Source organism: Urocitellus parryii, chromosome 6 (assembly GCF_045843805.1).
Source record: "Urocitellus parryii isolate mUroPar1 chromosome 6, mUroPar1.hap1, whole genome shotgun sequence".
Taxonomy (NCBI): domain Eukaryota; kingdom Metazoa; phylum Chordata; class Mammalia; order Rodentia; family Sciuridae; genus Urocitellus; species Urocitellus parryii.
In genome coordinates, this window is record NC_135536.1 from 108306237 (window position 1) to 108330533 (window position 24297).

The 24297-nt window shown below is 34.1% G+C and overlaps 1 protein-coding gene and 1 pseudogene across 1 annotated transcript in view; one reads left to right on the plus strand and one right to left on the minus strand.

Annotated features, from left to right (window-relative positions):
- The window catches only part of Herc1 (HECT and RLD domain containing E3 ubiquitin protein ligase family member 1), a 191842-nt gene that overhangs the window by 87816 nt on the left and 79729 nt on the right, over positions 1 to 24297 (minus strand). Inside the window, exons 14-24 of the mRNA XM_026384846.2 lie at positions 24054 to 24275; positions 22960 to 23112; positions 22494 to 22626; positions 17652 to 17843; positions 15374 to 15595; positions 13322 to 13495; positions 9226 to 9340; positions 9017 to 9137; positions 7213 to 7384; positions 4118 to 4430; positions 3533 to 3653 (exon numbers count right to left, since the gene is read on the minus strand). Of these exons, the coding sequence (XP_026240631.2) occupies positions 3533 to 3653; positions 4118 to 4430; positions 7213 to 7384; positions 9017 to 9137; positions 9226 to 9340; positions 13322 to 13495; positions 15374 to 15595; positions 17652 to 17843; positions 22494 to 22626; positions 22960 to 23112; positions 24054 to 24275 (1938 nt within the window). The remainder of the gene's footprint in view (positions 1 to 3532; positions 3654 to 4117; positions 4431 to 7212; positions 7385 to 9016; positions 9138 to 9225; positions 9341 to 13321; positions 13496 to 15373; positions 15596 to 17651; positions 17844 to 22493; positions 22627 to 22959; positions 23113 to 24053; positions 24276 to 24297) is intronic.
- On the plus strand, positions 18672 to 19637 carry LOC113180035 (transcription initiation factor TFIID subunit 9-like; annotated as a pseudogene).

Below are 24297 nucleotides of genomic sequence, written 5' to 3' on the forward strand. Positions count from 1 at the left end.
TTTAGAAAAGAGAGTTAATGCAGTTTAAGCATTGAACTGCTTAACTTCAGTCATTTAAAAAATCATTTCATTCACTAACAATTCAGAGTAATTCAAGGTACTGGTTATCAAAAATAAAAATGTTAATCTTACAAAGCCTTATATAGTATTAGAAGGATAATATATATCCTGCCCTTAGTGCTTGCTCTACTCATCTTCCCCAGCCTTTTGGAAGCTGAATTCAGCCCGGATCTCCCTTTATCTGCAACGGAATCTGTTCTCCCTCTAGTTCTTGACTTTTTTCATTTCTGTGGCATTCATTTTTTATTCCATTCACAAATTAATCTGTGTGTGTGCACGCATGCACTCACGCACGCAGGCACACCCACACACACAGTGCTGGGGACTGAACCCAGGGCCTTGTGCATTCGAGGCAACCACTCTACTAACTGAGCTATATCCCCAGCCCAAATCAATCTTTTTTTTAAATATGGTTATTAATCATTTTGAAAGTTTTTAAAAAACTAAATGAACAACAAAAAAAACCCTAAAGAACAATCAGCAATTAAATCTAGCTCAAGCCTCCTACATTGATATTTCTTCCCTAATTTAAAATTTTAAAATGTTTAAATTGTATTACTGAACTTATTCTTCACAACAGCACAGTTGAGGCAAGTATACCAGGTGGTACTATTCCACCTTTCAAAGATAAAGAAACTCAAATGTTAAATGTCTTGCCAAGGTCAAAGTCTATAGCATGGTCTATTTTTTTAATACCTTTATTTTATTTATTTATCTTTATGTGGTGCTGAGATCAAACCCAGGATCTCATGCATGCTAGGCAAGTGCTCTACCACTGAGCTACAACCCCAGCCTACATAGTCTATTTTAAGTCAGATTTCATTGTTTGTTTCCAAAAAGCATATCACTTCAACTATACCCATTCTCCTTTATTTTTCATTTCAGTTCAAATAAACTAATGATCATGCATAATATGTAAAGTACAATGTAGGAAATAACAAAGGCAAAACATAAAACATAAAAAAACCCTAGTCCTTCTATAAGTAAGTCCTACATGAGAAAATTGTTAGTGGCTTATTAGAGGTCCTAACAAACTGTCATGGAAGTACTACAGAGTCACTGTGAGTAATTTGGGAAAAAGCTTCCTGACCAGTTGACATTTTAGCCAGTCCTTAAGTGAGAGGCAGACTTTACAAGGAAACTTAGAAGACATTTAAGGCAAGTGGTACTTGGGCAGAGGCTCAAGAGATACATTTGGGGTCTGGCAGATGAATTGTTGTGGCAAAAGTGCAGATTACTACAGGGTAAAACTGGCTCCAAAAGAAAGCAGATGGTGTTTCCAGAATCTCTGATTTCTAGGTAGATAGTACAGAGTCACTGAAAGTTTGAGTAGAAAGATAGTACACAAGTAGGGGTTCTGCTGCTGTTGCTGGTGGTATGTGTTTTCAAAAACTCTATCTTAGGTAGCAGTGTCTAAGGAAAGACTAGAAAAAGCAAGATCAGTGTGAGAACTCCTAGTCAGAAAAAGGGTAAAAAGAACCTGAAATAATGAAGACAAAAGATTTAATGGACATAGAAATTTGCCAAAACAGATTAGTATATAACTCATAAATTCAAAGACTATTTCCTAACTCCCTACTATGTGTCAGGCACTATTGCAGATGGTTGGGATCCAGCAGCAAATAAAAAAAAAAAAAAAAAAAGTCCGTCCTTGAAGAGCTTATATCCTAGTGTAGGCTAACAGAAACTGCTCAATGAATATAAAAAGTAAAAACTGAGAAAGACAAGGGAGACAGGGAGTAAGTATATGAAAGGGAGGGAAAACTACCATTTTAAATAGGGTAAGCTGCACTGAAGAATAACATTAAGAAGAAAGCAAGAGAATTAGCTGCACAGACAATAATTCCAGCCAGAAGACAAAAGTCACATAAAGACACAAAAGGGGAACTTGTGCAGTATGTTCATGGAATGTCCAAGAGTCCAAGGTGGCAGAAGGAGAGTCATCAAGAAAGAGGGAAGCCAAAGAGAAGATCAGAGGTAGTGGGGTCAGATCACACAGAGCCTTGTAGGACCCTATAAGGACTTGGATTTATATTCTAAGAAAAAGTGAAGACATTGCAGAATTTTGATCAGAGAAGTGAAATGATCTATGTTTTAAAATACACACAAGGATGGGTGACTCAATAACGAGATTGACAAGATTGGAAAAATAAATGAAAGATGAAGAATCTCACTATATAACAAGACAAGGAATACAAAGTGGGTACACAGAAATATCATGGGGGTAACAAATAAAAACATCATAATAAAAATGAAACTTGCTTGAATACACTCTTCAATTGTCTTCAGATAAGGACTCTTTGATTAAGACACATTGTCATAAAATATAACACACACTAATATCTTCAAGACATTAAAATCCAGAAAGGTCACAGCACATAGAAAATCACACATAAGGCAGAGGAATAGACAAATGAAAATCCAGCTATCAACTCCAAGTCCAAAGCTCCTAAAATGTAAGCAATTTTTAAAAGTTTCACTTTATTATTTAATCAGTCACATTATAGCATATCTTTATCCTACTTCCCACCTTTTATGTAAATCAACATGTTACTTGATTAATATTAATCTAAATTAATATTAATTAATTTAGTTCATGTCCAGAAGCTTTTCTGATAAGCAGCTGATATCTACCAAAAAAAATTTAAGTAGAGGAGTTATAAACAGATTTTCTTATTAAATATATTATTATAGTGAAATGTGGAAGAGGAACACAAGACAAGAGGTAGGCAACCAATTTAGTCTTCTGCACATGCCCAGCAAAAAAAAATAAAAATAAAAAATAAAGAAACTTTGAGACAGAGCAGTGCTAAGAGGGAAGAAGAGGACATTACTGGAAATATTAAGGGTAAATTTTTCAAGACTACTCTGAGTTGGAAGCTGGGAATGATAAGATCAAGAGATATGAAAAAGGGCTGGGGATGTGGCTCAAGTGGTAGCGCGCTCCCCTGGCATGCGTATGGCCTGGGTTCGATCCTCAGCACCACGTACAAACAAAGATGTTGTGTCCGCCGAAAACTAAAAAATAAACATTAAAAAATTCTCTCTCTCTCTTTTAAAAAAAAAAAGAGATATGAAAAAGAAGAGTCAAGGATGATCCCAGATTTCCAGCCTAGGTAATAAGCAGTATCAGCTAGTAAAATAGGGAATGTGAGAGAGGCAGCTTTGCAAAAAAGATGAATTCACTTTTGAACAGGGTAAGTTGAGGTAGCCTGATACATTCAGTGGAATGCCCATCAAAGTCAAATGTATGAGCCTAGAGCTAAGGAAAGTCTTAAGAAGTCAGGACTAAAGACAAAAATCATTAATATATAGGTGGTAAATATTTATGCAATATAGTTAATCACATTTCTATTAAACTTTAAAAAAAACCTTTTTATATATCTAATATAAACACAAATTAATCTTTAAAAAAGCCTTGTGGATCTATACATTGAAAACAAAAATCCTTCTTCACTTAATCTATACCTACCAGTGCATAACTCTCTTCATCTGATTCAGGCTGCGACAAATCAGATTCACTCCTCGATTTGATCAGTCTATAATTTGGACTTGCATGGACTAGCCGGCTCTCTGCAGTCAGACTTTCACTCCTGTCCCGCATGCAAAAGAAAAGTTTTTTGATATGGAACTGTCAGTGAACGTAAAATTGAATGAATTGACAGCATAGAGATATTAAACACACATACAAGTGAGAAGTAGTTATGTCTGCTGGTGGGAAATCCTAACTCTTGTCTAAACACAAAGCCCTTACCAATTATATCAATTGTAATAATTTGCATGACACTAAATTATAGAGATGCAAATAAGTTTGTACTGTTTTCAACTCCTGTTACTCATATACATGAAAACTTATGCTTCTTCATTTAATCAGAAATTTATATTTTATGCTGAACCAGTATCACTATTTAGGTTACTTTAAAGTAATCTTAGTCAATTTGTATTTCCTCTTCCATGTCTTTAATTTCAGAACACTGTAACTTTGAGAATAAACCATTTTGATGTGTAGAGTAACAAAGGGAAGAATGTGATGTTTTAAGTTTTTAGTTAGTCCCACCTGGTCATAAGTCCACCCCCTTCAGAGGCACTGGTAGAGGGCTGCTGCAACTGTCCTTCTTCCCTTCGCTTCTGAAGCTCATCAATGACAGGACTTACTCCTAATATTAACAGGGCACACCGGTGGATCACAGAGTTGCAGGCAGCAGTATACACATCCTGACCCTCAGGAAGGTCTGTGCTGACCCTTCGCTCTTGCTGAGACTGAGGAGGTGGATCATCAACTCGAGCCCCAGACCCTGCCCCACTGTTCATTCTATCTCGGTCTCGGCTACGAGCTACTTCACGGGCTGAGAGGAAACACTGAAAGATTTCTGTAACATGCAACACAAAAACAAGGTCTTAACACATGGGAGACAAGAGCAAAGAAAATAACAACAAAAATAGTCAAAAAGTTTGGACCAAAAACTTACTGAAAGAGGGAAAAATTATTTTCAGACATTAAATACAGCATAGTAACTTAAAGTTAAGTAAAAAAATATATTAAACATTATATTTTTCATCAAAATTAAATAAGAAATGTTCATATGTTTTTATACAACTTAGCTAAGTACAGGAAAAAGTAAGGTACATGCTATCTTAAAACACGCCAAATAGGTATATTGATTATTGTAAGTTGAAATCACTTAAGGAACTATAAATTCAGAAAAGGCCGTTTGGCAGGTCTTTTCCTATATGCAGAAAGCCATGTAGAGTCTTTTGGAAGAGATGCCCTTTACATACCAAGGCCAGACAATAGCCCTAATTAGAAGAGACTGATAATTGGATCTGCAAAGAATCTGAACAAGCAAACTCTTTGAAGTAATCCTTATCTTCCATTAGCTTCTGCAATCCCTGCCTCCTCTAGTATCTCTTAGTAAAGTCTCCAGAATTTACTCCCCCAGTCCAGATGTCATTTTTGTCTTAGTTCCTTTATAATGTATTTTTCTTAGTTTAAAAAGTATAAAAGCATCAGCTTTGGTAATTTTTTTAAGACTTCACACTCTTATGAAGATACCCATGAACATGTAAAACCAATAAAACTTATATGCTTTTCTATTGTTAATCAGCTGTGGTATTAACCTAATTCCTAGTTCCAGTAAAAAAGAGTCAATGTAAGTGGCTTTCAAAGTGTGTCCCAGAACAGCAGCAGCAGCAGCATCTGGGCACTTGTTTGGAATGCAAATTATAAGGCCCACCCCTTATCTCCTAAATCAGAAATTCTAGGAGTAGAACCCAGCAATCTGTTTTAAAAAGTCCTCCCACTGATTTTAAAGTCCATTAAAGCCCGTGAAGCACTAACTTAGCTTAAAACAAGTGATTATTCTGTTCTGACTTTGGAATGAAAAACCTCAGGTTACAAAGGAAATGGGGGAAAAAATTAAATAATATAAAAAACTTCCTCTCCTTCCAAAGTTCACATAATGCCTTATATCTACATTTTTGCTGTATCTTAAACACTTAAATAAGTGCAACTGCATGGGTCTTTGCTGAAACAGTCTGGTTATGATACATGGGCAAGATTGCCTCCAGAATCCGATGGTATCACCCTGAAAGGTCCATCTGATAATACCAGCCCTTCCCCAATTCACAAGTGTAAAATGCTATGAAGCTTAACAAGATTCCAATGCAGTGGCAGGTATTTCATTCCACAATAACTAAATATTTTTTTTTGCTCAAATTTAGTGTAAAAGTAGTATTCTTAATGGGGACTCCAGGCAGAAAAGTTAGTAAAATACTAGATTCACCTGTTGTTATGGAAGTACAAACTTAAAAAATGGAGCTGTGTATAGATATAGATATAGATATAGATATATTCTGACAACATTTTCTTTATGTTGCTGAAAGTCCTTTACTTCTATAAAAATCAAAGCAACAAACCCTCCCAGAATCCAGAGCAAGAAATCAGTGAAAGTAGTTAAAAGTCACTAGAATTTTGGGCAGATTTGATTCTTACTCCAGTTACTACTAACTGTAGCCCTAGGTACATAATTTTGTCTCCTTAAACCACAGTTCACCTATCTTTAGAATGGAGTAATACTAGAACTTATCTCATAAAACTGTTGTGAGAATTGAATTAATGTACATGACCCAGTTTTACATAAATGCTTAAAAATCATAGCTAGTTTTAAAAATTACTCCTCCGATGACTATTACACATTCTTTTATTGTAATTGAGGGTTGTGCTTTGTTATTATTATGTTTTCCTCTTTGGCCTTTGCTTCCAAGAATTTTACACTAAGTTTTAAGTTCAACTGCAAAAGTTCCTTCAACTTTGATTTTTAAAATATAATTATTCTCCCTCACTATCTCCAAACTCATTTTCTCCATTTAGATTCTTTCTTCGCTTGTTTAAATGGTTTTTAGTCTTGTTTTGAAACATCTCAAAATTATTTTAGAAGTATGTAGTACAGAAATAAATCAATAACAAAGTGTCAAGTTGACTGATACATACAATCTCAACAACAAATGCAAAGCTGGCCATAATGTTTTAAGCTACAGATCAAATACATTTTAATTTGAAATAGCCAAATCACTCATATGATACCAATAAATGTTTGGAAAGCATTTTACCTTTAAAAATCATTTTTAGCCTTGGAATATAAAATTATGAAAAAAAGATTTATTCACTCACCCAATGAAATTCTCATACATACTCCTGCTTTCTACTGATATTGCAATGTAGTTGAAATTTATAGTTTTAAAAGTATTACACATGGAAAATAATTTGGTCCACCTAACAGGCACAGAAAGGGGGCTCTGTTTCTCCCCACATAGAGGTTTGCAAGGCTGACCAACAACTTGGTATCCCCAGAGGACATATTTTGAATGACCTTATTCAATGACTTATTCCATATATGCAGTTGAGTTGAACAGATGCTGACGTGCCCATTACCAGAGCTTTTTGGCCTAAACATGCAATCCCAAACCTTCAGAATGGCACTAGCAGTTTTAAACTCCCCTTTGAAATACTAGCTAATGCAAATTCAGATCACCATTAGAATCAGATCCATTTAGAAAAACCATAAAGAAACTTTGCCTTTATCTCTCAAGTCAGCTTTCCTATGGAAAAGAATGTCATGGTGTTTATCTCTAAAGTAAGAAGGATGTACTCACTGCCAGCTGTCATCACTTCATGTTCCCGTTCTTCCTCCTCATCCTCTGGCTCTGGATGCCCCTCTTCTCTGTCTCTCTCAGCCTGTTCTTCCATTTCAGCTTCTTCATCAATGGTCCGGGTAAATGAATGTTCCTGAGGATCAACATCTGCAGAGTCTTGGTTGTCTGAGATCTTAAAGAAATTATCAGAAACTACACTGAATATATCTTTCAAAAGCTTTTAAAAATTTCCTAAAACTTTAACTTTTTATCATGGAAAATATTGCTGATATAAAAATAACATGAATTTTACAACAAAAACTCAAGTATTATCTAGATAATACTAGATAAATCTTAAAAGATTAGAAAGAATATGTATGCACACAAAATATACAAACACATATAGGTTATCTTCCTCAGTATTTTGATTAAAATGCCATGCCCTAAAGTGATTCACATTTATGTTACTATTTACCTGTAAAACTACAGGGCTGCAAGTTAAAATAAGTTATGTTATATAAGACACCAAGCATAAAAGATAATTAAAGAATAAGATGTTGATTCCATTGTTTCCCTCAAGTTGTGTATATTACTCTACTGTATAAATAATGTTTAATAACTCTAAATTTAAAATAGTATTCTTTTTTCTTTAACCTTGCCCCTGAAAAACCAAAAAAATTAGAATTACAGTAAGAACAATATTAACTTTATTTCCTACTGTGGACATGCTACCTAGCAATCATCAGGATAGAGGAAAGAGTCCTGAAAACAGGTACTCAGAGGGTCACAAATACCATAACAATATAATTTTTCTCTAACAAATTTCAGTATAAAGCACAAATGAAAAATTTTAATTATATGCTCAGATCCATGACAAGTTATTTTGTGATTCATGACCAGTAAGTAATTTAGAAATCTGACAGAGATGGAGTTACTGAGCAATCAGACTCCATAATACATGTCATTTGTCCCCAAAATATGTGAATTTCAAAATTGAGCCTCAATAAAATGGATAATTAACACTTTTTTTAATGGACTTTCAAGATCACTCTCAAATAGTCAAATCCACAAATGTTAAATCAGTGAATATCCAAAATTTACTATACAATAAATTTAGAAAAAAAAAAAAAAACTAAATGATGGAGTGGAAAGCATCTGTAGTGTCAAGTTTCAAAGTAAGTATTTCTGAAGATGATGTTCCCAGGCTTATATTTATAATTACAGGATCAAGTTAGCAGAATCACCAAGTAGTTTAAAAAATATCTCATTTTTGTTGCAAGAATTTCTTCTGGATCATCCTTAATAAATAATTTCAATCTTCACTTTTAGTAGAAAACAAATCATAAGAAGGCCTATTTTCATGTGATGATTCCTTTCTTTATTTTCACTTTTCTAGACTGAACCTTTTTGATACTTTTCTATTCTCATATAAGATAATTTCTGGAACTTTTACCAATCCAAGGTATTTGGTAATAACCCTTATAACTTCTGGCACCCCAAGTAAAAAAGGGTAATTCAAATGTGGCCTGATACACATTAAAAAAAGAATATTTCTGATGATTTTAATCGTTCAATTTGTTGTTAATTAGTATTATTTATGTAGGATAAGACTATATAAACTTTCTTAGCAGTCCATTCCACTTGATAAAAATGTCATTAAATGAATGCCAAATCTTTTGACTTCTATCTTTTTAATTAGGATAAACTATTCAACATTTATTGAACATTTACAACAATCAAGGTACCTATTTTCTCAAATAAACTAATATGGAGCTATCTGACAGCTTGTAGAAAAATACAGAAATTAATTAATTTCCAACTTTACCCATCTGTCTCGTGATGATGACCTGGTTTGAATAAGTTCAAGATTCTTGCAAGCAAGTAAACGACTTCGAACTTTGTATACACAACGGTACACTTCTGATAAGCTTTTACCAGGTTGATATCTAAATAAAGAATCAAAATAGAAAGGTCACCTAATTTCTAACATCATGAGAACAAATATTTGTCTGAGGATAGTTTTAAGTTACTTGCCGGCTTTCTCCACATGCTTGACTAAGTAAATTTGTGTGTTTCAGAAGTGCTGCAAGAACAAATCTAGACACAGTATCCAAGAGTGACTCATTACTTAAAGTTGCACTGTCCCAATCTGAAAATAAAAATGATGCATTGACATTTAAAAGGACAGAAAACAGTTCAGAAGTAAATTTAATAATTTTATTCATCCAACACTTGAATTTTATCATCTTATTCTAAACAGTTACTTAACAAATGCCCATACTGTTTCAGGTGCTGGGATACAACAGTAAGCAAATCTCACAGAGCTTAGATTTCTGGCAGAAGGATAAGAAGGCAGCGGGTTGGGGCTGGGGTTGTGACTCTGCGGTAGAATACTCGCCTCGCACATGCAGGGCCCTGGGTTCGATCCTTAGCACCACATAAAAATAAATAAATAAACAAAATAGAGGTATTGTGTCCTACTACAACTAAAAAAATAAATATTAAAAAAAGAAGGCAGCAGGTAAAAGAGAACAAATAAAAACAATAATATGACAGATAAGTTCTAAGGAGAAAAATAAAATAGAATAAGGAGAAAAGGAGTATTGTACTATATGCAATTATTATTTTAAATAGGATGGTGTCAAAAGTTTATGATAAGGCTACATAGGAGCAGAAATCTAACTGAAGTAAGGAAAGAAGCCAGGTAGAAACAGTATCCCCTCAGGAAAGTTACTACGCAGAGGATCTAGCTAGAGGGCTCAAGGAGACCAGTGTAGATGGAGCGAAGTGTGCATGCACAAGAGTGAGTAGTAGGAAAAGACACTAGAGAATTGGCTAGGGATGAGATCACATTGGTCTTCGGAGCAAAGCACATCCTCCAGGTTTTCCTAACAGGAAAATGAGAATCAGCATTAGAAAGCTTTGAGCAGAGATAATGACAAGATCTTTAAAAAGCTCTCTGACTGCTGAGTGGAAGAATAATTATAGTGACAGCAAAAAAGTTATTATTGCAATAATGCAAGTGAGAAAGGATGGTGGAGCAGTGGAAGTAATGAGAAGTGGAAGAGCTCATATATATTATTTCAAAGGTGTTGACAGGATTTGTTAATGGATGTGATGTGAGAATGAGAGAGAAGTCATAGTTGAATCTAAATAGATTTAAAATGTAGTTGAAATAAATAAATAAAATGTAGTTGGCACAGAGAGACCACAGAAGAACAGTTTTGAGGGTGGGAAGCTGGAATCAGGAGTCTCATTTTGAATATTATCTGTTGGACATACTAATAAGAACACTGAATAAACTATTCATGTGTGTACATGTCTGATAATTAAAGCCATAAAAGAAGGTTCTATGAGCCCCAATACATTAAAGTAGATAAAAAACAAAACAACATTTGGACAGAAATGAGCAAAAGCAATTAGAATCCCAAATTACAGCATGAGATAAAGAGAACCAGTCAGATGTTTTTTTCTTCCCATTCTTTAATTTCATGTTGGCACATCAGTACTGCACTTTTAAAATAGATTATATTTAGTAGATTCCAAATGGAGATGGAAGGTTTATTTTCACTAATCCCCAGAGTAATTGTAGACTCTGTTCATATAACAGATTTACTAAATGCCTGTGCTACTTACAAACAAAATCAAACAAAAAACATCCTTGGAAAATATCAAACTCTACTTAATTTTATTTCTTTTTAATCTCTTCTTAATACTCCTATCTCAAAAGATAAAATGTTACACCTTGGTTTTCCATTTCATTTATGTATGCCTAGGTCAAAAATGTAGGTTTAGACTTACCTATTTTATAGGTGAAAAAATTGACTATACAAATATGTCTGATTTTAAGAAAACCTCATGTCCCACAAAGACTCTTAGGATGACAGTCTATATCACACAAAAATTGTATCCACATCTGATTCTTAAGAAGTCATCTTTTCTATGGGTCTGCTGACTACTGTGAAAACTGCCATATTTATAATCACACAGGATTCCTCAAGGAGGCTAAAACTCATCTTGAAAAGCAAACTATAGTAACAACCTTGACTCTGTTACAAATTTAGCAGGGATTATTCTCCTATGTGATTTTTAAAATAATGTGTTCTTTTATTACATTTTCATTAAAATTATGTTCCTTTCACTCCAAGCACTACAGAATGGCTCCACTAATCAGGTATGCGATTCATGCTGTAATAATATAAACAATAGAGCAAATGGTAAGATTTTACTCACTATATATTTATATCTAGGTTTTAAAAGTTCTCATTGCAGTGTAACAAATGACAATGTGAGTGTGAGATAAAAGAAAATCTGACTGCATTTCTAAGTAAATGGTACAAATATCAGAATATCAGAATACACAACTTAGAAAGTAAATTTTTCTTCTCCATTAACTTACTTTTCCACTTCTGGTAGGAATCACACAACAGAATGAATGAAAAATGATTAGGACACAAACAAAATGGATGAGATTAAACATTTTTTCCTGAGTGTCTGTTTTTGAGATGGCATTCTTGCTATATTGTATTGCCCAGGCTGTCCTTGAACTTGTAATCATTCTACCTCAGCCTCTGGAGTTTCTGTGATTATAGGCATGCATCCCATGCCCCATGTGTAGAGATTAAACTTTCAAAGGTATCTTCTTGCCAGTATTTAAAAAATCTAAATAACAGCCATGCATGGTACACACCTATAATCCCAGTGGTTCAGGAAGCTGAGGCAGCAGGATGGCAGGTTCAAAGCCAGCCTCAACAACTTGGCAAGGCCTTCAGCAACTTATTAAGACCCTGTCTCAAAATTATATAAAGGGGAGGGGTGCTGCAGATATGGTTCAAAGACTAAGCTCCCCTGGGCTCAATCCCTGGTACCCCCCTGCCAGAAAAAAAGTCTGAATATGTTTCTCCATTCATTTTATTTAGAAATAGCCAAATAAAAGTGCAACTTTGTTCACTTTTACCATTTTTATCATAGAAGAAAATCCAAAGAAATGGGAGAAAATTAAAGATGGCATAAGAGAGAATAAAATGGAGAACATTAACTAGAGACATGTGATTCTAAACAGTACAAGTCATCTTTAAAGGAAAATGGGATCTACAATGAAATCAAGTATATCCTTTAAAAATTTACAAATAATTTTATTAAAAAATATTAGAAACTGAAATACCACCATATAATTTGCATAGTACTATATTTAACAGTATACCTTGTCTCAAATTTATAACTGGGGGGCAGCCGGTACAGGGACTAAATCTGAAGATTCTCTACCACTGAGTTACATCCTGGTCTTTTTTTAAAAAAAAATTTTGAGACAGGGTTGAAGTTGAGAGGTTGGCTAGAACTGTTCTTCATTTCCTCCTACCTCAGCTTCATGACTGTCAAACTGCTATCTCTAGCAACATTCAGAAGTTGTCAAGTATTTTATAGATGAAGAAAACACTCATCAAGGGCTGAGGATGTGGCTCAAGCGGTAGCAAGCTCGCCTGGCATGCGTGCGGCCCAGGTTCGATCCTCAGCACCACATACAAACAAAGATGTTATGTCCGCCGAAAACTAAAAAATAAATATTAAAAGTTCTCTCTCTTTTTTTTTTAAAAAAAGAAAACACTCATTAAGTTTGGAGGTTATATTTCTAAGCACACATTAAAGTAGGGCTTGGAAAGGGAAGATACCCATTGAACAGACTCCATTTAAACATCATAGAATAGTAAAATGATTTATCACATAAATTTAGTTTTTACATAGAGAGTTTCCTTTAAGTGGAATACATATATATATTAAAAAAAAAACACCTAGGGTGTTTTCCACAAAGGTCAAAAGAAACTCTTTAAAAATGCTATGTATATGGGGCTGGGGATATGGCTCAAGCGGTATGCACTTGCCTGGCATGCGCGGGGTGCTGGGTTTGATCCTCAGCACCACATAAAAATAAAATAAAGATGTTGTGTCCACCAAAAACTGAAAAATAAATATTAAAAAAATTCTCTCTCTCTCTCTCTCTAAAAAAAATGCTATGTATAAAATGTCTTTTTCCTATGAAAAAGTAACATGGTGAGTCCTATAAATATTGCATATATGTTAGTCAGTGATCTAAGTCAACAACATATTTACTTCCTTATTGTCTTTATTTTACCTTTGCTAACAGCATAATCCTGCATGCTGATCCAAAGGCTTCGGGCAGGCTCTTTAGAACAACCCAATGCTAAGTCTACGTAGACAGCAATTTCAGGACGCAATTTGTAATCAAAAGGCTTCTGTTCTTCATTTCCTGAAAGAGCTACTTCTAATAGGCAACTCATACATTTATCTAAAAAAAAAAAAATTATATATATATATATATATATATATATATATATATATATTTCAAGTTACCAATTTTAAACCTCATAAACTTTGCTGCTACAAATAAACTCTTGCCACATTTATTTAATGCATATATGAAATTATATACTTCAAATCATTTTAAGTAGATGCTACCAGGTAAAGTCATTCAATGTTTTTCAGTTTGAGGTAGCATCACCCTACTTACTACCTCTAAAGAATGTGGCATTCAGGGAAGAGTTCTGGCACTTTGGCAGACAAAGGTCAGGGATACAAAATGTCCTATATGTGCAGCACAGACCTGTATAACATAAAACTCTCTTGTTCAAAATGGAATGGTATCCTCTGTGAGAAACATGGGACCATAGGACAAGAGACAAGACAATTTTTTTTCTTTTTTGCTAGACTTAAAGGAAAATTATCAGTTAAAAATCATCTAAGAAAGGTCAAAGATACCATGAACAATTTTTCAATAGGCAATCATATTTGTACAGATGGTTCCTAACTTTTCAATGCAACATCTGGCATTCAGAATTCATCTATTTTAAAAACACACAAAATGATGCTCTAAATGATGGTAAGGTTTTTTGGCAAGTCCCAAAAGTCAATTTAACCCATAATACAATAGAATTACTAAATATTTATAACTTTATGATAATACTTTTTCCTTTACATAAGTATTTAAACAAGAACATTTTAATAATTTCATGATTTTTAATTTAAAAAATAACATTAAAATTGATTTCATATTTAAGCCCAGTTAACTGAATAAAGTAAATATAACAGAAATATGAAGAAGGAAGAGATATACTTTTTTTTCCTCAGGAGATCATTTGGGACTATCAGAATGGTAAACATTAAGAGCAATGAAACTCTCTTCATTGTGTTAAATATCACTTGAACAACACATGATTTTACATTTTTAATTAAAATATATCATAAAGACCAGTCTAGTATTCATCAACCATGGTCCAACTCACTTTCTGGTTCATAAATGAAATGATGAATACACACTCTTATTAGGAAAAAGAAGAAATTCTTTAACTGCTTCCCTCAATCTTACTCTTCATACTTGCAATTCCCAAAGGAGAATCTTTCTCTCATTTTGTCTTAGATTTCTTTCTTTTCTTTTCTCCTCCCTCCTTTATTCTCTCCCTTCCCCTTTTCCCTTCCACAATTCCTCTCCCTTTCTTCAGACTTTCCTTTGTGAACACTCAGAGTTTCTCTTATCAAGAAACGAGTTTTAGATCTAATAAGACTATATAGATTAATATAACTCATTATTTAATAGATTCAAAATCAGAGGTCCAGAAAGATTAAAGGACTAAGCTTACATAAAACAAGTAGATCACCTGTTGGAGTACTGGATAAGTCCTATCACAAAAAGTGGGAGATGAGGCAGGAAAGGAAAACCCATAGACCATAGATATTACAAATGGAGAGAGAAAAAAGACTGCCACACACATCTGAGGGGTATTTGAAAAAATGGGCAATGGTTAAGTCACAACAGGTACTCCTTCAGTACTTTACATTCTATGAGGTAGTTTATAACCCCTAAGCTTCAGAACAAAATAAATCAAGCATTTTCTCTATTTTTATGAGTTAAATACCTTGCTCAAAATGAGTAAAAAAGATAACAGAGGAGGACCAGACCCACATTTTCTTAGTTTAGGGGGCTTCTTTTCACTATACCATGCTGCAAGATATAATTGTTTTCTTCTGTGGGCTCCAAGTTACAGTCTCAGACAGTTGCTAACACTGCAACTGTATATCAGTTTTCTATTTCACAAACTCAAAATAAGAGAAATGTCTAATAGAGGTACAAACAAGAACGCATTTTAAAAATAGCAGAGAAGCACATTACCTAACTGAGGTGTGTCCATTTCTACACCATCACTGAAAAGTGGTGTTTTCATCCAATATGCAGTATCCTGTTCCTCTGGAGACACGGGGGAGCCCTGAAGCATGCCACCAAGACACCGCCCAATTAGGAGAGCAATTGTCCTTTCCAGATCAACAAGCCACACCCAAGACTGAGCTGGCTGAGGTAAGGGCACACCAGCAGGATCAATTACTTCCGGCCCTCCTACAGACAAAATCATTAGTAATTGTATCTTTATCTGGCATATTTAAGATTTAGAAGCTTTCTCATGGTATTTTATACTATAATAAGATAATGAGGCAAAATAATTTCATAATGAAAACATATATTATAATACTTTCTATATATTTTTCTGGTATACCAAGCTAATTTAAAATGCATTCAGAGAAGTTGTATTATTAAATAAAATTTTCTGCTGGGGATGTAACTCAGCGGTAGAATACTTGTCTAGCATGCACATGGCCCTGGGTTCATTTCCTGATGCAGAAAAAAATTCTTTAAACTTTCTGAAATAAAATTTTCTTTCATAAAGACAGTGATTTTAAGATAAACATTAAAATGGTCTATCACAAAATTATTCTATGTATTCTGTTCTTATTCTCCAGATCAAATTTTATCATTCCTAGTTCCTCTTTGAGCACCTTACTCTAAAATCAAAATAAGAGTAGATCCATTAAAGTGACAGTACTATTTAATGCTTTCAGGACTTGAATTCAGAATTGTTTTGTACTAAGATGCACACCTATGCTTTTTCTCACTGCATATTTTGTTTCTGTTTTGTTTTGTTTTTAGTACTGGGAATTAAGCTCTAGGGTTCTTTACCACTGAGTTACATCACCTGCCCTTTTTATTTTTTTTTTAAATGAATTGTATGGAAATTTCTTTTTTTTAAGAGAGACAGAGAGAGAGAAATTTTAATATTTATGTTTTAGTTTTCGGCGGACACAACATCTTTGTTTGTATGTGGTGTTGTGGATCAAACCCAGGCCACACGCACGCATGCCAGGCGAGCGCGCTACTGCTTGAGCCACATCCCCAGCCCCCTTTTTATTTTTTATTTTGAGACAGGGTCTCACTAAGTTGCTGAGGCTGGCCTCAAACTTGCAATCCTCCTGTCTCAGCCTTCTGAGTCACTGGGATTACAGGCATGCATCACTGCACCCAACTGTACATTTAGTTTTTGTTTTATAACTTGATTTTGTTTATTTTTTATGTGGTGCTGAGGCTCAAACCCAATGCCTCACATGTGGTAGGCAAGCGCTCCACCACTGAGCCACAACCTCAGCCCTGTACATTTGTTTTTAAAAGTTCTTCAGTTTAAAAAAAAAAAAAAGAAGAAGAAGACACTTAAAATTAAGAAGATATAGTGATATAAAGAAAAACAGAAATCAAAAAATCTAAAACACAGTTATTTGAAAAAACAAGGCTGAGAGTGGTAGTACACCTCCAAAATCCCAGATACTTGGGAGGCTGACAAGAAAGATTCCAAGTTCGAGAACAGCTTGGGCAACTTAATAAGACTCGGTCTCAAAATAATTTATTTTTAAAAAGGGTTGGTGACGTAGCTCCGTGCTAAAACAATCTATGGGTTCAATTCCCAGTTTTTCCCAGCCCACATAAAAAAAGTGAATTAAAATGCCATATCTAAAATCAAAATATTATTTCCTACAAAGTACCCAAAAATAAAAGCACTGAAAGATGGGTTCTCAATTTCTATTCTTTACATTCAATCAGCTCTCTATATGTTCAAACAAAATCTGTCAAACAGATTTAAAATGAAAAACCTTTGTTTTAAGAAATGAAACTTTTTAGTTGAATCTACTATATTGATTAGTCTAATAATATACTTATTTCAAATTTTATAAATTATATATTGATTAGAATATACAAAAATATATTGACTACATTATTTTAAGTACCTCTAAGGAAAAAACTGTGCTGAATAAATTATAACAATGCCTTCCTATTATGCATTGTAAGGTGCATCTCAATTTCAACTATGTCAAATTTTGAAGGAAAAGAAGTCTTAGAACCAATACTCAAGCCTGATGATTATAAAGATACTTTTTGTAACTCTCATATACTAGCAACTTTTTTGGTTGCTTCAAGTCAGTTCTCACTTTAGACTCTAAAGTCTTAGAAGATAATCTTATACCTATGATTACACTAAAAATCCAAGTGTCAAGACTTTAAATGATGTATGCAAGAGGAACAACTTTTCTGAGAAGTATTATTTAACCTCTTAACTGCCTTTACTTACCATGAAGAGGCCACTGTAGCTCTTGGTCTTCTAAAAGAGCAGCAGCTGGCAGAAGTCTATTAAGGCAATCAAGTGGTGGCAAAAGATCAAGGAGGTAACTCAATAAAGGACGAGCCACTGACACTGGGAGTAACAGCAGGGAATTAACAATCTGACAAAGCATGCTGCCTGCAGCTGAGACGTATATCACATCTATGAGGGCAAAATGCAATGTCAATTAATTATTTCAAATAAACTTAAAAGGAAAAAAAAGAACCTAAGAAATATTACTTAAGTTTGGAACAGGGTAGACTAATTCAATACCTCTTTGCTGAACACCCACCTGGTAGCTGGTATCACACTAGAATTTACTAACATTCAACAAACATTTTGTAAGATAGCATACATACCTTCCATACCAACAAATTCAAAGGATTAAAACTGCTTTCCTTAAAATGCATTATGAATTTCTCCCTCATTAATTTATCCTCATTCTAAAATTTACTCAAATATTTATTGAGAACAATCTGGGGATGTAGCTCAGTGGTACAGTGCTTGCCTAGCATGGGTCAATCCCTGGGTTCAATTCCTAGTACTGGAAAGAAAAATGTATGGAGTACCAACAAGACCAGACACTGGTCTAAGTAAAGGGGAAACAGCCATTACCAAAGCTGTCAAAATTCTTGCCTTGTGATGATTACATTCTAGTGAGAGAAATTTTTGATTTATTTTAAACCAAATTTGCTTTTTAAAATTAAGACCATCTTAAAACATGTCTTTTAATTATGGATATTTATTTTAAATCAAATTTGTTTCAATATTTCATTGCATTTGAAACTAGAAGGAACATTCAGATATGACATCAGTTTGAACACATTAAATTTTAGATCACAGTGATGATTATGTTGATTTTGAACACTGTGTTCATCAGTATACTAGAAGTTGGAAAAACCACAATAGGCAAAAAAACTTGCATTCAGATCAGGACTAAAGTACATTAATGTGGTTGATTTAGCTCAAGAAGCTTGATCACCAGGCATCATGGAATCAGGCAAGATGGCTTCTCCAACAAACATGCCAAAAAATGCACAGATAATGACACAAATCCTAAAGGATATGGGGATTACAGAAGAGGCAAGAGCTATAAATCTGGTGTTGGAGTCTGCCTTTTAATATGTGACCACAATTCCAGATGATGCTAAAACTTATTCAAGCCATGCTAAGAAAGCTACGGTTGAGCTGGGTATAATGGTGCATGCCTGTAATCCCAGCGGCTCAGGAGGCTGAGGCAGAAGGATTGCAAATTCAAAGCCAGCCTCAACAAAAGTGAGGTGCTAAGCAACTCAGTGAAACCCTATCTCCAAATAAAATACAAAATAGGGCTGGTGTGTGGCTCAGTGGTCAAGTGCCCCGGAGTTCAATCCCTGCTACCAAAAAAAAAAAAAAAAAAAAAAAGAAAGAAAGCTACGGTTGATGTAGATGATGGCAATCTAGTGTTGAGCTCACCAGTCTCTTACATTTCCTTCCTCGAGAGATATTTTATTATATATTGTAAGACAAAGAAACCAAACTCCTTTGCTATTGACCAAGCCACAGATAGGTTCTAGACTGTCAATCTGATAGATATTGTTCAACAGCTTCAAACTATAGGCTCAAGTCTATACAAATTAAGACATCTATTTAGCAGGAATAACAGTTCTACAGCTAATATCAGATTAAATACTCCCACACTAGGCACATCAACCCCACAAACCATGTCTGTTTCAATTAAAGATTCCAATATCTCTTACAGGGCAAAGGTTTGCAATAAAGATGGTTGCCTCACAGTTCTCTGCTGAAAGATCATCAATTCCTACAAAATCAGCAATTCAGAATGTTCTTATTAATTCATCATTACTTGGGTCCAAAAACACTCTTATTCCCACTAATCTGGTATCATCACAAAATACTGCCAATGAATCATCAAATGCATTGAAAACAAAACATAATAAAGACGATGATGACTAAGTTAATTTGTAATCTAGCCTTGATGCATATAACATGCATACCTGAATCCAATGTACTGAAATTAAACAAGTATTTCAAATTGTGTTTTAGAAGCTTAAATAGTATTTAATGAGTAGATATAATTACTATACTTTGCAGTTGAAATGTTGGATTTTCTTATTTTTTTAATATTTATTTTTTAGGTGTAGATGGACACAACACAATGCCTTTATTTTTATGTGGTGCTGAGGATTGAACCTGGGTCCCGCCCGTACTAGGCAAGTACTCTACCGCTGAGCCACAATCCCAGCCCCTTGGATTTTCTTTAATAGAACTAGTAATGGTTTTCATCCAACTTTATGTATAAAAATAAAATTTTTCATTATCAAGTTGAAAAAAATTAAAATAAGTTTCAGATGCTTGTGGAACAGACAAATGGAGGTACCTAATAAGCAGTAATTTGAGTTTCTCAGTTTGTTTCTTTCTTTATCATCAGGAAAACATCAGAGTTTATTTGGTTAAGGTCATACATACTAAATTATTAGTTGTATTTTGGACAAGCAAGAAAAAATACAGGTAGGCAACAAGATAAAGGCTTTAGTGCTCATGAAAGTTTTTAGCTAGATACAGATATGGGAGTCATTAACATACATATTATGGTTAAAAACATTACTTAGATTAGACAAGTCTATTCAGAAAGAAAAAAAAGAGCTTAAAACAGAATTCAGAGGATCCTCAACATTAACAGTCATGTCCAATGAAGAGGCCTACAAGAACCCACAGAAAAACAATGGTCAAAGACATGGGAAAAGACAGACCTGTGACTACAAAGTAGGCCACAGAAGAAAGCATTTCAAATAGGAAAAAGGAACAATGGCAAATGCTTAAGAAAGAGAAATAGTAGATAAAAGCATTTCACTTTATGCCATTTAAAACTGATGTTTCTGAGTTTATAGCATCCAATGTCTTTAAATTAAGTCCCTGCCTTGCCAATTAGAATTTCTTAAGAACAATCAGTGCTACCATTACCCCTAAACCAAGATCAAAAGGATAGCTTTTCAATGTTTTTATTAGTACATTATAGTTATACATAATAGTTGGGTTCACTTTGATATAATCATAAATGCATATAACATAGTTTGCTGCTTCTCAATTCCTAGTACTTCTCCTTTTTCTCTCCTCCTCCCTCTGTTTGATCTCCCTCCTCTACTTACTGAATTTCCTTCTATTTATTTTTTAATTGGTAGATTATAGTTATACACAAAAGTGGAATTCATTGTGATATTTTCATATATGCATGTAAGTTGGTCATTTTCATTACACAGTTGGTACCCCTTACCAACCTATCCTCTACTCCCCTGGGGCCCCATCCTCTACTCTACTGTTTCCCTTTTTATATCCATAATATCTCCCCCTCTTTTTTCCCCCTTATTTCTCTCTAGCTGGAGAGAAACACAAACAGAGAAAACATGCAACCCTTGACTTTCTAAATCTGGCTTATTTTTCTTAGCATGATATTCTCAAGTTCCATCCATTTACCAGCAAATAACATAATTCCATTCTTCTTTATGGCTGAGTAAAACGCCATCATATATATACCACAGTTTCTTTATTCATTCATTCTTGATGGACACCTAGGATGGTTCCACAACTTGGCTATTATGAATTGTGATAAACACTGGTTCGCATGGATTACAACAGTATACTGATTACAGTTCTATTGAATAAATGCCAAGGAGTGAGATATCAGGGTCATAAATATGGTGGTTCTTTCTTAGCCTTTTGAGGAATCTCCATATTCTTTCCACAGTGGTTATACTAACTTGCAGTCCCAACAAAAAAACAACAACCTGGTATTAGCATAAAAATAGACAAGAAGGACAAAGGAATAGAAATCACACAGACAAATCCACATAGGTACAGCAATCTGGTTTTTGACAAAGGCATCAAAAACATACATTGGAGAAAAGATGGATTTTTTAAAACAAATGGTGCTGGGGAAACTGGATATCCATATCTCTGCCACAAAAGTAACTCAAACTGGATCAAAGACCTAGAAATTAGACCAGAAACACTTCAACTACTAGAAGAAAACATAGCATCAACACTCCAAAAGGCAACAACTTCCTTAAGAAGACTCTAAAGGCAAGAATCAACAAGTGGGGCGGCTTCAAATTAAAAAGCTTCTGCATAGCAAAGGGCATAAAGAGAGAACCTACAAAATGGGAAAAAGTCTGCCAGTTACTCTTCTGACAAGGAATTAATATTCAGAATATATAAAGAAGTTAAAAAAAAAACTTACCACCAAAAAAAAAAAAAATCCAAGTATCCCAGACAATAAATGGGCAAATGATCTAAACAGACATTTCTCAAAAGAAAAAATACAAATAGCCAACAAATACATGAAAAAATGTCCAACATCCTGAGAAGCCAGGGAAATGCAAATCAAAACTATATTGAGGGGCTATATATTGTAGCTCAGTGATAGAGCATTGCCTGGTACATTTGAGGCACTGGATTCAATCCTCAGCACAGTAAATAAATAAATGAATGAATGAATGAATAAAAGTATTATGGCCATCTACAACTAAAAAAATAAACTTCACTGATATTTCATCTCACTCCAGTTATAATGGCAACCATCAAGAATACAAATAACAATAACTGCTGACAAGGATATGGGGGTGGTAGACATACACATACACATTGTTGGTGGGAGTGCATATTAATACAAAAGGATCTTTAACAGAAAGAAGTTTCAAGGTCATTCCTCTTCCACAGGCTTCAGGCCCTCTTAAGGCTTTAGAAAGACTATCGAGTCTTCCTTTTTAACTACTTTAACCACCAATTAAATGTGAAATTCAATACTAAACTTACCTCTTAACTTATCTCCAACACTGCCATTCCAAGGACTTTCTTTGAGCAAATTTGCAGAACGTGAATAAATATCTGTGGCATGAGGCAACAATAGCTGAAGATGTTTATGAAGCAATGCCACACTGCTTGAGTTCTGAAGAGAAAGAAGTCCCTAATTACTACTTTGAAGGATTTAAGTACAGTTTGGTGCAATGGCAGAATAATAATATTATTCTGTAATCCCAGAAACTTGGGAAGCTGAAGCAGGAGGATCGTAAGTTTGAGGCCAGTACCAGAAACTTAGCAAGACCCTGTCTCAAACTAAATATGGCTGAGGATGTGGCTCAGTGGTAAAGCACCCCTGGCTTCAATCCCCAGTACCAGAAAGAAAGACAGATTCAAAAATTACAAAAATATTATGGCATAACCAAATATCTGAGTTTCAAGGTCCCTGATGGATCACCATAAAAGGCAAAGAATCATGTACCTCACTGATGTTATTAATATGGCAAAATGCCAACAGCTGTTTCTGTAATGAACACAGCAGTTCATGAAGATGAGCAGGCTGACTGTTCTCTGATGATGATGTTCCAAGTAGAAATTTATCACTATTCTTTTCTAGCTCTCCAAATGCTTGATCCTAAAATGACAAAAAATGAAGATTACTTTTAAAAATTTGAAAATCAAAGTGATGCCCTACCACAAATGATTCTAATTTAATAAGTCATTGTCTACTTTTTCCCATCAATGTTTAAATCTTTGTTGTAATCCTTATGCTATTAGCTATTAGATAGTAAAATTCATCAAACAATTTTAATTTGTTTTTCCATTAAAAAAAAAAAAACAAGTAATACATGCTTCACTACAGAAATTTTGAAAATGGAAAACAGTACAACTAAAACAATGTAGATTTTATTTTCACATGTTGTGGATTTTTAACATAATTCTTAATTAAATTTTTTTCTAATTATAAAGGAAATAAGTGAACTAGAGACATAAAAATTAAATAAAATATATGATTCTAGATACTGAACTAGAGAGAAATTGCTATAATGGTTTATAATAGCCTTATTATTATAGAGATTGTGATGGTCTGAAGAAATGGACTAGAAAAAAAATGGAAAGATTTAAGAAACACCACAGGTAAGAATTAACAGTTTCATAATACAGGGAAAGCTATGGAGCCCACTATTTACTCTCCAACTGACTAGACTATTAGTCAGAACCAAATGCATTGTTTAATTTTAAGATTTTATCTGAGTAAAGTTAATCCCTTGCTCATTATTATTTTTTAAAAAAAATTTTGTCTATTTTTATCTGTTTATTCTTCTCAATTAATAAGAAAAAAGTTTGGTAAGATTCTACTATAAATCTCTTTATAGTTGTCAATTACGTATCATTTGGCTCCCACAGTATTTTAGAAAACCTGACACCCATGTTTCCCTCTTTGGGGAGGCGGGATTAAAGTTTCATTTACATGAATTCATGAACTGTTGTGTTTAAATGTCAAAATATCTTGATTTGAAAAGACTCTTATCCCATTGTACTTTTTTTTATTACTATAATGAAAAAGTAACTTACTGTATAAAATCCTAAATTTCTTAAGAGGGTCTTCATCAAAATTTCAGCCAAATGGGTATCTGGATGGCAGCTCTGAGCGCCATAAGACTGATCTGACAGGTTTCCATAGCTAGTACACACAGAAGAGAGGTCAGCAGCATCAGAGGGTGAACTATAGCCAAGTAAGGAGGCTACATGGGTATGATCTTGCAAACTTGTCAAAATGATATCCAGTTGCATTCTCTAAAGAACAATGAAATAGGAA